This window comes from Amphiura filiformis, chromosome 13 (genome assembly GCF_039555335.1).
Source record: "Amphiura filiformis chromosome 13, Afil_fr2py, whole genome shotgun sequence".
Lineage (NCBI taxonomy): Eukaryota > Metazoa > Echinodermata > Ophiuroidea > Amphilepidida > Amphiuridae > Amphiura > Amphiura filiformis.
In genome coordinates this window covers 22,564,693-22,580,170 of record NC_092640.1, presented here as the reverse complement: position 1 = coordinate 22,580,170, position 15,478 = coordinate 22,564,693, and the positions used below count along the sequence as shown (strand labels likewise).

The 15,478-nt window shown below is 38.6% G+C and overlaps 1 protein-coding gene across 1 annotated transcript in view; it reads left to right on the top strand.

Moving 5' to 3' along the window:
- Window positions 1–15,478, top strand: part of LOC140168126 (leucine-zipper-like transcriptional regulator 1) — a 140,346-nt gene that overhangs the window by 83,737 nt on the left and 41,131 nt on the right. The window contains 4 exon segments of the mRNA XM_072191435.1: window positions 10,554–10,637; window positions 11,364–11,418; window positions 13,367–13,421; window positions 13,424–13,505. Of these exon segments, the coding sequence (XP_072047536.1) occupies window positions 10,554–10,637; window positions 11,364–11,418; window positions 13,367–13,421; window positions 13,424–13,505 (276 nt within the window).

Below are 15,478 nucleotides of genomic sequence, written 5' to 3'. Positions count from 1 at the left end.
ATTTTTGCCAGTCAAAGAGGGGGATATCGAGCGATTTTTGGCACGCATTGTGGCGGCACGCTGGCGGCACCTTTTCAAAAATATGTTCAAAAATGAAATAAAAAAGATAACGGACCCTGGACGGAACCTGCCTCCAGTTCCAAAATCAAAACCAAGAAGGGGGTAAATTTATAAATTAAAATATCCAAAATATGTCTCATCATGTGAAACTTTTCAAAATTACGAATCATTTATGATACCTAGATTATATATATAAAAAACACTACTTTCTTAAACATGTTTAAGGGAAGTATATGTGTTTACCAAAATATACCACTTTTATCTTATGAATTAGAATAGTAGTATAGCTTTATTTGGTCATGTTGAAGAAAACTAATACCACTTCTATCTTTCGAAACTTAGCAGTATTACTTCAAACATGCATACCAATTTTTTCTTTAATTAAATGAACCATCCAATGATACCACCTTATTCTCAGGCTCTCAAAAGTATCTATTTACCATAACTTTAAGATCTTTCAAAATTCTTCCAAATTTCCAAAAATTCTCCTACTCAACCAATTAAACATTTCAAATGTTTTTGTATGAAAAAAAATGTCTTCATTAATTTGACATACTCCAAATCATGTTTCCGAAAAAGAGTGTCAACTTCAGCCCTCATCCTGACTGAGAAGTTGCACTCTAGTAGGCTGGGGAGTTTCTGGGGGGAAAATGGTAGGCCCATACGGAAACGTTCAGGCCTAACCTCGTGGCCTGACTCTTCTTGCACACGTGCATGGGATGAATTCGGATAAATATGGACACTTGTATTTTATTAATAGGGGTGGGGTTATGTTATGATAAGGTGGATCAAAATAGATCAACAAATTACGGTAAATCAGGGGCGTGCCCAGGGGGTGGGGCTTTGGGGCCTGCAGCCCCGGGTCTTAAAAAAAGAGCTAGACAGAGAGAGAAAGGAGAGGGAAGAGAGGGAGGGAAGAGGAAGGGGAGTGACAGAGCAGTGGCATAGCCAGGCCTGTACGCAGTATTTCTTTTAGCGGGGTGCTGACGGTGGACCTTTTTCCAGGGGGTGGTGCGATTTTGTAAAAAGTGGACCTTCTACCCAAAACTTTGGACCTTTTTGACTAAAAAAGCATTAAAAACCTATTTTTCTTTTGCCACACCCGCCCCCCCTTCTGCGTACAGGCCTGAGCAAAGCCAGTAGGGAAGTAAGGTATATAGACAATGCCCCCTACAAAATCGAAGGGGCGGAAAAGGGAGGGAAAAGGAAAAGGCCTACTTTTTCAGTCTAATTTCCCAAAAATTGAAAGATATCCCGAAAACTGAAAACAAATATAAAATAATACCAATACCGGGACGAAAATGTTACAAAAATCGGCACAAAATATTAGCGAAACTGGAATGAAAATTTTGTTTTGCCACAGCCACCCAGGCTCATTTCAATGTCCGGGCATTTTTAGGCAAAAGAAAGGCAGAAATGTGGAAAGAAAACAAGGAAGAATAGAAGAAAAGTACGTTCTGAGTTATAATTGCGCATCATATGTTCATGCTTGGAATTTGTGACACGGAAATCGCATCCACTGGAAATCCGTTCTAAAATACATATTATGCATTATCATGACATGATTATATGGCCTATAGGCTATGCTTAATCATGATGGTCGGAAAAATAAGTTAATAATAGGGGCCTAATGCAAATGTTGGCTTTTAGTTTGAGGATATCTCCCCTCACAACTCGGGTCCGTTGAAATCTATTATGCCGAAAATAATACCAATAAATAAGTGTAAACTTTTACACAAAATGACTTTATTGTGCCTTTCATTAATTTTTTTTAAAGTTCCCCAACTTCTGAGGGAGCACATCCCCCTCAGGTACCCTTCTCCGTCAAAAAAAGGCTAACTTGCAAGTATCCACATAGGCCTAATTGAGCAGGTTCATACCCATAACATTTGCGGCCCAGAAGTCAGGTCCGCAGGAAATTTGTTATGAATTACAGGCATATCTTTCATAGATATGTGCCTATAGGCCTATTATAGCAGATCTCCCTCAAGCACCCCTTGCGTTAAAACAAAAAGGCTACACTTAGGCTGAATTGTAGGAGTTATTGAGCACAAGTATTCATTGAAAACTAAAATTTATGGCTCAGTCGAAATCTGTAAAAAGTACATGCTCGAAAATAACCAATAAAAATGTTGCACAAAATGGCTCCATTGGGGCCTTCACATTGAAAAAAAAATTTGTCTAATTGAGTGGTGAGGGGCACGTCGCCCTCAGACAACCCTAAGCGGCGCTGCCGCGCCGATATTCAACATTTTGACATTTTGTTCACCTCAGCCCCGGCGGTCTCGGAATCTAGAAACGCCCTGTAAATAATAACGATGATAATAATTTTAGGAAATAAAAAAGTTTTAATGAAATAGTGAATAAAAATGTATCTAGTTTCTTCTTGGTATTGGTTGAAATTGTTTCCATGAGTCGGGGCCTGAACAATTAATTTACTACTCCCCATATAATGTTGCAGTTCATGTATAGGCCTAGGCCTAATACTCTATGAAATATTAATGTAAAAGTTTTCGTGCATTCATCACCACATGTTGAGTTTTGATGTGTACGGAGAATTGAAAGTCTGCAAAATGTCTTCGAGGAAGCAAAGTTATTTTGCAGCATTTGAGCTCAAAGTTATGAAAAAGAGCAACAAATGTTTTTTTTTAGAATTCCCCGATTTCTCACGTTTACTATAAAGAGTGTACCCCGAGCCTGCCCTTTAATTCATGAATTGGATAGTAAAATTAGCAGGCACTCAACTTGGGCTAGCTACAACCCTGATTAGGCCTACTACATAAAATTATTCCCGCTACGCGGTTCACGTTCACCACCATTTACTAATATCGTTTGCGGCTGGGTTTTGAGACTAGGGAGTATGTGATTTATGAGACGTCTCTGAATTATGATACTGCCAGGTGTCTCGGCACTGAAGAGTCTTTGATATCAGAGACGTCTTTGAATTAGCAGTGCCCCCGAACTGATATGCTTTAATGCCACAGGCTTCCTTGCATTCACAGCTCAGTGTATAAAAGTTCAGGTCTAGAAATCCAGGAATCAGACCGCATTGTCTAACCTGGAAATAGTGAGGTTCACCTCTCGTTTGAATATAATTAAAGAGTGGTTTTCCAAAATTCAATTCACTACCCAATACAAGAATATTACCTTTTGGACCAAGTGGGTCATACAATACCAATGTAGCCAGAAGATGAGGACTGAGTGGGTTTTGGAATGATGGGATAGTGGTCACGGTGGTAGTATAATCATTTCACTATAATTATGGGAACTGCCTACTAGGTTCAAGTTAAGGTCTAGGACATTTGAGGTTAGGGTTAGGTTATAGCATTAGGGGTAGGGTTAGGTTAATGCTCAGGTTATGTTTAGGGTTAGGATAAGGGCTCAGGTTACAGGTTAGGGTTAAGTTAAGGGTTAGGGTTAATAACTAAGTTATTGGGTTTCGGACCAATGACCCTTTGGACTATCAACCTGTAACCAAAATATCTCAAGATCTTGACCTTGCTGGGAGAAAATTCCTGTGCAAAATGATGAGTTGATGGGTGGCTATTTGCCAGTGAAGTGATTACGTAACCTTTTGGAACTATGCTACATGCCATAGACTTTATGTGGTGATCACTTTGATAGTGGTTCAGGAGTCAAAAGCGTGATCCAGTTGGTATGATGACAATCGGATTAAACCACAGGGAGGGAGGTCATTCAGCCACCCCACTTTTTGAGAAATTTGTCATGTTTTTCTTTATTTTCATTTTTATGCCTCCACCGCGAGGCATACTGTTTTTGCAATGTCCGTCCTTCCGTCCATCCGTCCTTCCGTGCTTCCGTCCTTCCGTCCGGATGCCATATCTCGGGCATGGATGGGCGGATTGACTTCAGATTTTCAGGATAGGTGGGTCATGGTCAAAAACTCTGGCTACTTTTTTTTGGGTGAGGTTCAAGGTCATATACTGAGGTAAAAGGTCATTTGAGGTCAAGGGGCTCATTTTCCTTATTTACCTCTTTTCTCAGAGACTAGGGGTTGCATGTTCCTCAAACTTGGTGGGTGGGTGCATCTTAACCCCAGGCAGAACAAGTTTGTATTGGTTAGTGGGTCAAGGTCACCTGAGGTCATCTGAGGTCAAATTAGTAAAAACTATCTAATGGGCATGAAACTTGGTGGGTACAGTCAACATTTAGAGCCAAATTTTTGGGAGGTCATTTTGGGGTCACCAGAGGTCATTTGAGGTCAAATTAGTAAAAACTATTGGATGGGCATAAAACGTATTGGGTACAGTCAACATTTAGAGCCAAATTTTTGGAAGGTCATTTTGGGGTCACCAGGGGTCATCTGAGGTCAAATTAGTTTGAACTATCATATGGGCATGAAACTTGGTGAGTACAGTCACATTTAGAGACAAATTTTTGGGAGGTCATTTTGGGGTCACCCAGGGGTCATCTGAGGTCAAATTAGTAAAAACTATCATATGTGCATGAAACTTGGTGAGTACAGTCACATTTAGAGCCAACTTTTTGGGAGGTCATTTTGGGGTCATCTGAGGTCAAATTAGTAAAAACTGTCATACGTACATGAAACTTGGTGGGTACAGTCAACATTTAGAGCCAAATATTTGGAAGGTCATTTTGGGGTCATCCGAGGTCACCCAGCTTTGTATCAACTTGTGAGTACGTGCCACATCACTCCCTTTGGTGGAGGCATCACGGTCGACGCAAAACCGCGACATCCGAGAACCGCGGTCCATCTAGTTGACATTGTATTCGGCCACCCACATTTGTGGTGACTGTCCCATATTTTCAACCTTGCTATGGCCCTGGATTACAGTACTTGTGGTGAATTAGAAGCTATAACACTGGTCCTGGGTTCAAATCCTGCCAAAGATGATTTGTCATTTCTAAGCAAATGCAAGAGGAAAAACAATTTGCTATCAATATGTTTGCTACTAATAGGTGGTACTACATACAAAAGTTATGTATATTATTGCGGCAAGGAATCCAGTTACTACACTGGAATTTCAGTGACTCAAGACAAGTGGTATGTTATTTATGATAAGAAAAGAGGTACCGCTAGAGTATACCTCATTTCTTAACATATATAATGAACCACTTGTCTTGAATCACTGAAATTTCAGTGAAGTAATTGGATTCCTTGCCCCTATAATATACATAACTTTTGTTACCAGTGTGTAGTAATTTTATGAGAAAAATGCAAAATTAGTCACAAAATTGATCAGGCAGTGTAGTACCACCATAAAATGTAGCTTAGTATTGTCAAAAAAATTTTGCTGCTCTTCTACGTGAACATATTAAATCTATGTGAACATATTAAATATATGTGAACATATTAAATATAGCTCAGGAACCATAAAGTCCCATTTCTATAGGATTTGTAGCCTGGCCAGGTAAGACTATTAAATAGGGGAATTAAGAAAGGATTTTGCTCAAAAACATGACAAATGAGTCATTTTGATTGATGGCTTCACTAAATGTGGATGTTTAAAATGTCAAGTTATTTTCATGCTGTAGCTCTAGTGCTCTATAGCAGGTGAGGTGTTGCCATATTGAGTAAAAAGAGTTCTGTTCATGTGCTAGCTGTACTCATCCTGGGTTACTTGTGTATCTGTTCAATTAAAATATTTTCATTGCCACAACTTTTTCATTTATGATTTAATTGAAATTGAATCATTTGGGAGTTTCAAGTTGTTTCAAAAGGTGTATATATCATGAAATTTTGGACTGGGGTCATTCCACAAGTAAAATAAAACCAAAGCGGTTGGCTATTTCATTGGAAGTGCAGATACCTAATTTTGCCCAAAGAGTTCTCATAGTATGATACGGAACTTTACAAGATGTTGCATTGTAGTCTAGGTCTAACTCACAGTGTGATATGCATGATGTAAAAGCTAAACATTCATGTCTTACCACTTCAGCGTGCTCTAGGCATTGTTTTTATACTGCAGTGAAACTTGTAGTGAAACTTACTACAAAATGACTCATTTTAGGTTTCTATCGTGTCATTTTCATGATTGACATAGTTGTAAATGACGTTTCAAGAGTCTGTACATTTTGTCGTAGGCTTGTTTGGGGTTGTTATTCTGATCACCATTTTCCAATTTGAATTAGACTGGACACTTTGAGGACAGATCCATTTAAAGTTTCCTCTGTATTTTTGTTTGTCTCACCATAGGTTGTCTCGCCATAGGTAGAGACTTTGTAATCACCTTTCCGCCTATATGGCTGTAAATTTGTATGGATGTATGAGATAGCAATATTGAAGATTTAATAAAATGATAGCCAGTGAAGAGTTCAAATCTCATTGCAAGGCAAAATCAGTGGCAGTGCCAGGAATTTTATTCGGGGAGGGGGGATTGAGGTGCAAAGAGTGAATTTCAGGGGGGCAAAATCAACAAGTTTTATGCAAAAATTACAGCAAAAAAGGTGAAATTACTGGGGGCAAGGGGGCAAGATTTCTGACTGGGGAATTTGCCCTCATGCCCCCTAATATGCGCCATACTGAGCAAAATTGGGGTATATATGTAATATGTGGGTCTTCGTGTTATGGTGTTATAAGTCACATAATTTGAAGGGCATTTCAAGGTCATGGTCAAATTAAGTTTCAATAAAATGCTCTCCTGTCATGTGAACAGTTCACACCTCCTTGCAAGCAAACTTGGGGCATAGATGTATGGGGAGAGTAAGATTTATGGGGGTGGGGTAGGGGTGGGTAGGGTTAGGTGGGTGTAGAAGTAGGGAGTGTGTAGGTTGGGGTGGGGCTAGGGTCATGGTCAGGGTAGGGTACGGTTAAGGCTGGGGTCAGGGTAGCGCTGGGGTATGGAAAGAGTAGGGTGGTGGGCAGGAGTGGGGTTTGTCATTCCAAGCTCAACAGGGGTCATTGGAGGTCAAATTGGTAAAGATTGTTGGATTTTCATGTACTTAGTACATCTACTTAAAAAATGGTGGTAATTTGACATCAGTGAACTTACAAAATGATTGTGTTAATGGTCAAACAAGTGTTTTAATTACTATAATTAGTTATTTAGAGTGAAAGGGTGCATAAGATTGAAAAAATATGGCCTATAAAGGTCCAAATTTTGAAGAAAAAAAGTCCACTTTTTCAAAATCCGCCCGCAAGTCCAAAAAGGTCCAAATTTTGAAAAAAGTCCACTTTTTCAATATCAGCCCCCAAATAAATCCTGGTTACATGCTTGCTGATCACAGAGGATTACCATACAGTCACAGACAACCGCAAAGTTATTTAAACCACAATTATGTTCTAATGTTATCGCTGGGGTTTATCACCATGTTGCCTGTTGGAAAAGATAGGGATGAGAATCGTCGGTATTTGTTTGTTTGTTTACAATTCTACTCAACACAAATTGTATGCTACTAATGTTTCACAGACCTTCTAAATCTTCATCTGGATTCAGGATGCTGCACATGTCTCTGTTGTATTGGGCTATTCCAGATGAATTCCACACACCCCTATGGAATACATTTGAAAAAACAAAATTCCAATTCCGGCTGGCATTTTTAGTATAGATTCCGGCTGGGAAGACCGTATGGGGATGGAAGACATTGCCATTTATGTGAATTCCGGCTGGAATGGGGGTGGGGGAAATGTTCCAATTCCACCTATGGAAGACATTGACATTTTCTAGGATATCTGCTATCTAGTGGATAATTAACTTAGCTGGGATATCTTGTTTTTTTTTTGTTTTTGTTTTGTTGATCAAAATCAAGCAATTGGGTTAGAGAATGTATGAATGAATGATCAGATAGAGCATGAAAAAACAAAGACATCAGTATCAAATAATGCGGGTCAATTGTTCCATGAAGTGCACAAGACAAATTTGGAATGTTCACACGTTACGTGTATTTTCCTACACACAACGCTATATAACAATTGACGTTCTCAGGACTTTGTACATGTACGAAAAAACACCAGTCATGCGCGACCATCAAAATATATTCAACCAATCAATTTCTGGCGACCATGCAGTGGACATCAATACACGCTATTGCAAGTGTGTGATTGGTTGTGGTGTTTTGTTTAACGCAACTGACATCTTTCTGATTAATTTCCAAACCGATCAAAAGGTCTATTGGCCCTTGCGAATATGTGAGAAACATAGCAACATATCGGCGGGGATAAAAACTACTGGGACTTATTTGTGCTCCAGTAATTTTTCTGCAGCATAGAGCTCATATTGTTGTCATCACTCGATGTAACCATATTAGATCCCTATAGGAAAGCTACAGCAGACAGCTCATGTAATGCCTCATTAACCAGCTAATGTTCGGGTTACAATTTAATCAGAAAAACTTGATCTTATGTTAGAGACACATAAATTAGTTAATGAGCTCTCTTAGGACACACATTTATGGGGACATTAAATGACTAATGATTGCACTTTTCCTTATTACAGATAATCTGCCTTCTTTTATCAAATATCAGTCAGAATTTATGGCATTTGCAAATGTGAAAAATACGATGTTGCATAGGGTAATGAAAAATCAACCAGCTCAGTTGCATAGGCTACAAAATGTATAAAGCATTCATCTCACACACCCTAGATTGCGGCCCGGGGGAGGCACTCCCTATCTGAAATGGCAGGGATGTGCCTCGGCCATGGTAAAAGTAGGGGGCATTCAGGTCAAATGTACAATTACAAAAATATGGGGTCATTCAGTACACAACCTGAATAAAAATGGGGTCATTTGGTATGAAACTTTGAAAAAAGGATGGTCATTGTGGTAACAAAAAGTAAAATGGGAGTCATTGAGTACAGGATTGCCAAAAGAGTATCATTAAGTTCACATAAATAAGTGCCAAACTGCGTAAAAACAACTTGGCCACCTTGGAAATGTGAAAAATCTCATTATTTCTGGAGGAGAATACAAATACCACCTAAATTTGGGAATTAAAAGGGGTGTCTTTGGGTATAGCAGGAAATAGAAAAAGGGGTCACTGAGTACATGAATTTTTTAAAGGGGTAGGACCATAACACAAAAAGGGGGTCATTGGGTACAAGCCGGTTTGAAAAAGGGGTCTATCCCGAGGCACATGATGCATATCTGTCATGGAAGTGCCCCCCCTAGATTGCGGGTTCGAGTCTCACAGATCACAGTGGAATGATTTGCCCTTTATTTATTTGCCCTGTTTGTTTATTGTGAAGTCAGTGTTGTAATTTAGCTGGGGGAGTTGTAGTGGTTACAAATGCCCCCTTTCCACGTTAGAACTTATGTCCCCAGTAAAAAAACCCAAATTATGAAAATTCTTACTTTTTGTAGCATTTTGCACAAAATGTGTTGAATCTTGCCCCCTGAAATTCACCCAATGCTTTCCCTGAAAAAATTCTGGTGTTGCCACAGGCATTAAGAGCATGAATTTGGACTATGTTAAATATGAATGATCTATGATTTAGATGGTAAAAAGACATAATGTACATTGCACAAGTTATCCATGTTTCCTTTATACCGTAAAACCTCATCTACAAGCATATATAGTGTTTTTGATGAAAGTTAATTTCATACGAAACTATATAGCATAAATATGCCAATACAAAAGATTGGTCTTACAATAATATTTGTTCGTATATGCTTGGATCTGTCATTTATTTGCTCAAACACCATAATGGCACCTGGATTAATTTAGCTTTCATCAGAAGCACTCTATATGCTTGTAGATGAGGTTTTACGGTATAAAGGAAACATGGATAACTTGTGCAATGTACATTATGTCTTTTTACCATCTAAATCATAGATAATTCATATTTCTTTATGACATCATTGCAGAGGTCACATTTTGTTTTAACTATTTGAAAAAATGTAATATTTGTAATGTTTAAATTGAATACCTGAGTGGAAGAAGGGCCCAACTCCATCAAAATTGTTTTTGAGATATTAAGAAAAAACTTAATATTTGGAAAAGTTTTATAGACAGAATGTTTTCATCTTCAGGGGACCTTTAATACATGAACATACAATATTATATTACATACATTCGAAATTATATATGATGTTTCCATGGCAACGCGGTACAGGTCTTAATACTGAGCTGGAGTTGGGCCCTTCTTCCACTAATATACTGAAAGTGCCAGTTTCGTGTTATAAATAGCTACAGAAATTAGGTAATCACCAATAATTGCACAAGTAGAACTCATGTAATATGTTAGCAAGAAAGTTTATAGTAGTGAAAAGCAAATTTCATGGATGAACAAAATTCCTCTTTAACCCTATATTTGTGGAAGAAGGGCCCAACTCCACGGAGTTGGGCCTTTCTTCCATGAAAACCATGATTAAGTGTACATGCAAGACTATTTAGAGAGTGGATTTTGGCTTATCTTTCACACATAAGGAAGAACAGTCTGCTGGCAATAAAATGCTGGGTCTAACTCATTTTTGTAAAAAATTGGGAGTTGGGCCCTTCTTCCACTCAGGTATTCAATTGTTCATTTTCATTTTAGTCACATTAATATGGATTGCTAAATTTGTCATTTCAGATTACCGCCGGCCAGATCAGCACACAGTGCAGCAGTGTATGATGGGAAGTTGTGGATATTTGCTGGTTATGATGGCAATGCAAGGTATGTCACGGAGAGCAGTCGATTGATGTATCCCACAATTCCTTTCTCATGTGCCATATGTGACATGGTCTGATCCACCCAGTGCAATATTAAATTTGTTGGTTCGCAAATTTAGGTATTAGAATATATTTGCATATAGTAAACTTTGCAATGCTGAGAAACCTTTTCTCTAAACTGTGGTTCACCTCAAGTTTGGAAGTAACGTATGTGCGCATTTCGCTAGCTGTACATGTTATACAAGGCATTAACGTCACTACCAAACGTAATCTCACTTGAATCCTGCAATTTTGTCTTGAACTACAATCAGCATGGTCGCAACATAAAGCCTATGACATAGTGTTGCATTTCAGTATGGGAACGCAATAAGAATGGAAGCATAACAACATCAATAGCCGACTATTTAAGAGTGTAATGCATGCTGATATCAAATTGTGGGTGATGTGATTATATACAATCAGGCCTATACAGGGGCATCTACTTTTTGCTATTGTTCGCACTAGGTCCAAAAGAGGGGGAAAAGTTCCCTTTTTGGTGCTAAGGTGTTAATAGCCCAAGAAGGGCTGTTACAATAAATCTAGGCAAGCACACTTTTCATTCTAAAAAGGTCCACTTTTTAAAAAAGTCCTGCACCCTCAAATAAATAGTGTATACGGGCCTGTATTCGTTGCGCCCAGGACTTGGATCGGATGTTCATTGATAATTTTGTTTTGTGTTCATTTCATTTAGGTTGAATGACATGTGGTTTGTGTCACTGAATGGTGATAGCAAGTGCTGGGAAGAGGTATGTATACCAGTCATTAGAAAACGGTCTTTGGGGGAACAAAATGTATATCTTTAATACAAAAAGTCAAAATTTTCAAATGATCGTCAGCTTTTCCTCCCAGCTACATACACTTTAAGTAAGTAAATATCATTAGATTTATAAATTTTATTTCGAGGACTGTTAAATATCAAAAATATAAATTTTTAATAATTTGCCATAAAATTTGTATTATCCCAAATTTCAAAAAATCAAAATTATTTGATATCAGAATGCAATTTGATACGTCTGATGGGCTCTCAGGCCCCACAAAAAATACTGTAAAGGTGGATGACCGGCCCCTTAAAGAAGAAACAAAAAAGGAGAGAAGATGATCAAAGAAGTAACTTGGTACCCCCAGGAATCGAACCTTAGACCCTTCGTGTGCCAAGCACACGATCACCGACCGGTAGCCATGGTGGTTTTGTAGGCCCGACCAGCGTTTCCGTGCGTATAGGACTTAAGCTGATTGCATCATGGCATCACATTGGATGCATGCATGCGCAGTGGTTATCCTTGTATATAGTATTTTGTGGTATTTACCGGTGCTAAGGTTAATAGATTTTAAATTAGGTGCAACCAAGTACAGAAGCAGAATCAAGGGAACATCATGTAGACCCCAAGTCCCAAACATGACTGAATAAATGAATAAAATAAAGAAAAAAGGAAGCGAATGTAGGTTGACCGTAGGTTGAAGTGAGCCATTGATTCCTCAGGAGTGTCTGTGAGATAGATTGCACATATCAGGTCGTAAGCCTTTTACAAATCTCTCAGCAGGAAACTATCAATTTTGTTACACCACAATGTAACATTCTCAAAAAATATGGGTCTGATATGTTAGGCAGATAATGTGACAGGTCTGCACATTGCTTTATTTCAAAGTGGACATGTCTTCTTACTAGTGCCTTTATGGTCCCTTTGATCTCACGTAGGTAATTAACCTCTTTGTATGATATTAGGGGCTTGACTCTGCTGATGCATGACAGTCCTTATTACTAATTTAGGCATGAGGAATTTCAGGTTTAAACCTGAATTCAGCCAAATTTTGACACTTTTCTTTTAATTTCAGCCTGTTTTTGTTCTTTTTATCCCATGCAATTTCACACACTTTTTCAGGCTTTTTTAAACATTTCTGGTTTTTTCATGAAGGATCATTCTCATGCCTGCCATTTAAGTTTCAGTAACAGTATCATCATTAGTTAATTCCTGTGGAAATAAATTCTCCTGGACAAAGTAACTTAGTGCTAATTGTGGCAAATTTCCCGTATGATATTCAGGGCTGTGACGGTTAATCAAATGAATAAATAAATGTAGATATTTTTATAGCGCTTTATGCCATAAACAGCCTCAAAGCGCTTCACATTTGTGACACGATCAAGGGAAATGAGTTGGATGTCGCTAATATTGATTTTGAGATATTGGCAAAGAAGGTGTTAAAATTCTTTTGTTTTATATTTTTTTCAGCAATTGATAAATTGACATAACTTAGCAAAGAAAATTTGTATCAACGTGGGGTTTTTAGTTTCTGAAAGCTCTATGTCCTCTTTAGAAACACATGTAAAACTCATTTTCGACCAGGGTCGACATGTGACTCATTCCCCTTGATCATGTCACATTTATTACGCCGTCATTAGAATAAGTCGGAACCATGTTTGCAGCCTACAAATGGTGCAGGGTTCATCAGTACAACGACTGACTGCCCCTAACAGCTTCCCATTGCACCTGGGTGGGATGAGGCAAGCGAGGCAAAGCGCCTTGCCCATGCCCATGGGCGCTAACATGGTGGTAGATTATGAGTCCAAGGCCGTAAGCACTGAGCCACCATGTCCTCCAGATGTAGGCTGATTAGATTTATAGTGTTTTATTGGGGCAAGTGCAGGGATCTTTTGTAATCCGTTGTATAAATCTGTTGGCTTTTTGTTGTTTACAGGTACAACAAACTGGTGACCATCCGCCAACTTGCTGCAACTTTCCAGTAGCCGTGGCGAGGACAGCATGTTTGTGTTCTCGGGACAGAGTGGAGCTAAAATTACCAATGATCTCTACCAATTTTATTTTAAAGAAAAGAGGCAAGTCGTAGAATTTTGTAGCTGTCCATCTGGGTATCTTTAAAACGATCATCCAAAATAAGTAGTTGAGTCCAGCCTTTCACAGATTGTGGACTTTCAGGATATTGACATATATGCTGACAACTTGGTACATATTGAGGAAAGGTTTTCAGTTCAATTACCAACCAGGCAATAGAAGTGTTATTGGTTGGCTTGGCAGGTATCCGCAGCAATTAACCACTGGGTTGTAATTTGGTTAGGATATATAGAAAAACCTTTATTCAAGCCTGTGATAATGAGAATAGCTGAAATAATATGGATTGCAGAGAGTATATGCAGTGCATAGCATAGCCAGTACTTTTTCAGAGGGTGGGCAAAGAAGGGGCAAGGGGGGGGGGGCAAGCCAACTTTAAAGAAAATGGGCTAAAAAGTACAAAAAAGGCTAAAAATCTTAAATTTCAGGATGGCCAGCATCCAACAGGGGGACAAGAGGGGGACAAGACTTCTCACTGGGGGAAAGCTGCCCCCTTTGCTTCCCCCCTTTGCTTCCCCCTTAGCTATGCCATGGGTATATGATATGATAATGTATATCACTGTGTGGAAAACCTTGCTGTCCTATCTGGATGTAGTAAAATTTTTTATCTTCCCTTTATCTGACAAGGTATACCAAGCGGAAATTCACCAAGACATGAATCATGATCTGATAGTATCATGTTTAAGTTCAAATAGACCTGTAGGACTTAGCTTCAACATTCATCTGTCAAATATGACAAGTAGAAGGGTTATTGCAAGATGGCCCTATCGGCTATAGCTGCCATATGTCATATGTGTACAATATATAATTGAAGACCGAATTAATAATAAGACTAGTTTGCGTCTGACGTCAGGGCAAAGGCGCTGCATGATTGTTGCTGACCTGGGAAGTACAGCATTTTTGGTCTGGTTGACAGGACGTCAGTATTCTTAATTCGGTCTTCAATTATCGAATGCAGAAATAGTGAAATGCCTATCAGACCTGCCAACTAGTACGTTTTTCCCTTATTTCATATGGGAATTTGTTAAAAATACAGGCGTGTACTTTTCCCCCGCCCAAAAACGGTTTTTACCATTGTCAAAAAAAAAAAAAAAAACCCATTTCAAAACGTCGTGAATGTAGACTAAGTTGACACAACACAAGCCTATTCTCGTAAACGAGCAAATCAGTGATGGGTGCATTGGTATGAAAACAAAGGCATATTAACCAAACAAAATGTTGCATTCAAAAGCACTGGTAACCTGCATCATCAATGGCCGCCATTCATGCATTGAGTAGCGAGTGCCAGCAAAGACAATAGTTTCATGATCAGCTTGAGCATGCATTTTTAAATATGGCTTTGACTTTGTCAACTCAAAATTCCAAAAAAGATCAAAGGAAGCAATCCTTGGAACCAGAGTATTTGGTGAAATGGAATTCATTAAGTCATCTCGTAAAGGAGAAAATCATGCACGATGTGCAATTTGCAATGTGGATTTTCAGCATCACTCACACTTGCAGTCATGACAGTGGATGGTATGACATTGTACGTAAGCTCTTCTACGCATGATATTTTTGAAAATACGATTTTTAAAATGAAAAATACGACTTTTGGGGTTTCAGAATACGGTTTTGTGATCTCTAAGGTTGACAGGTCTGGTCTAAGGCTGAGTTCACATAGGAGTATACTAGGTGTGTATAGGTCAGTTTGCCAATTTTAAAACTGAACCTTTGTTTAATCAAATGCTTGTAACTTTACTTCTTGAGGTCACATTGCATTCAATAAGGTGTCATTATGTGCAGAATTAGATAGTGCATGTATTAAAAAATTTTTTACCCACACATGGTTTGGTTTTAAAATTAGGACGGTATACGTGGCACTAAAATCAAATACGCACAATTCCCACTATACTAGACTATACGCAGGTATACGGCCTTTTCGAATAGTGCCCTCTTATATGACCTGGTACTATGAAATTAC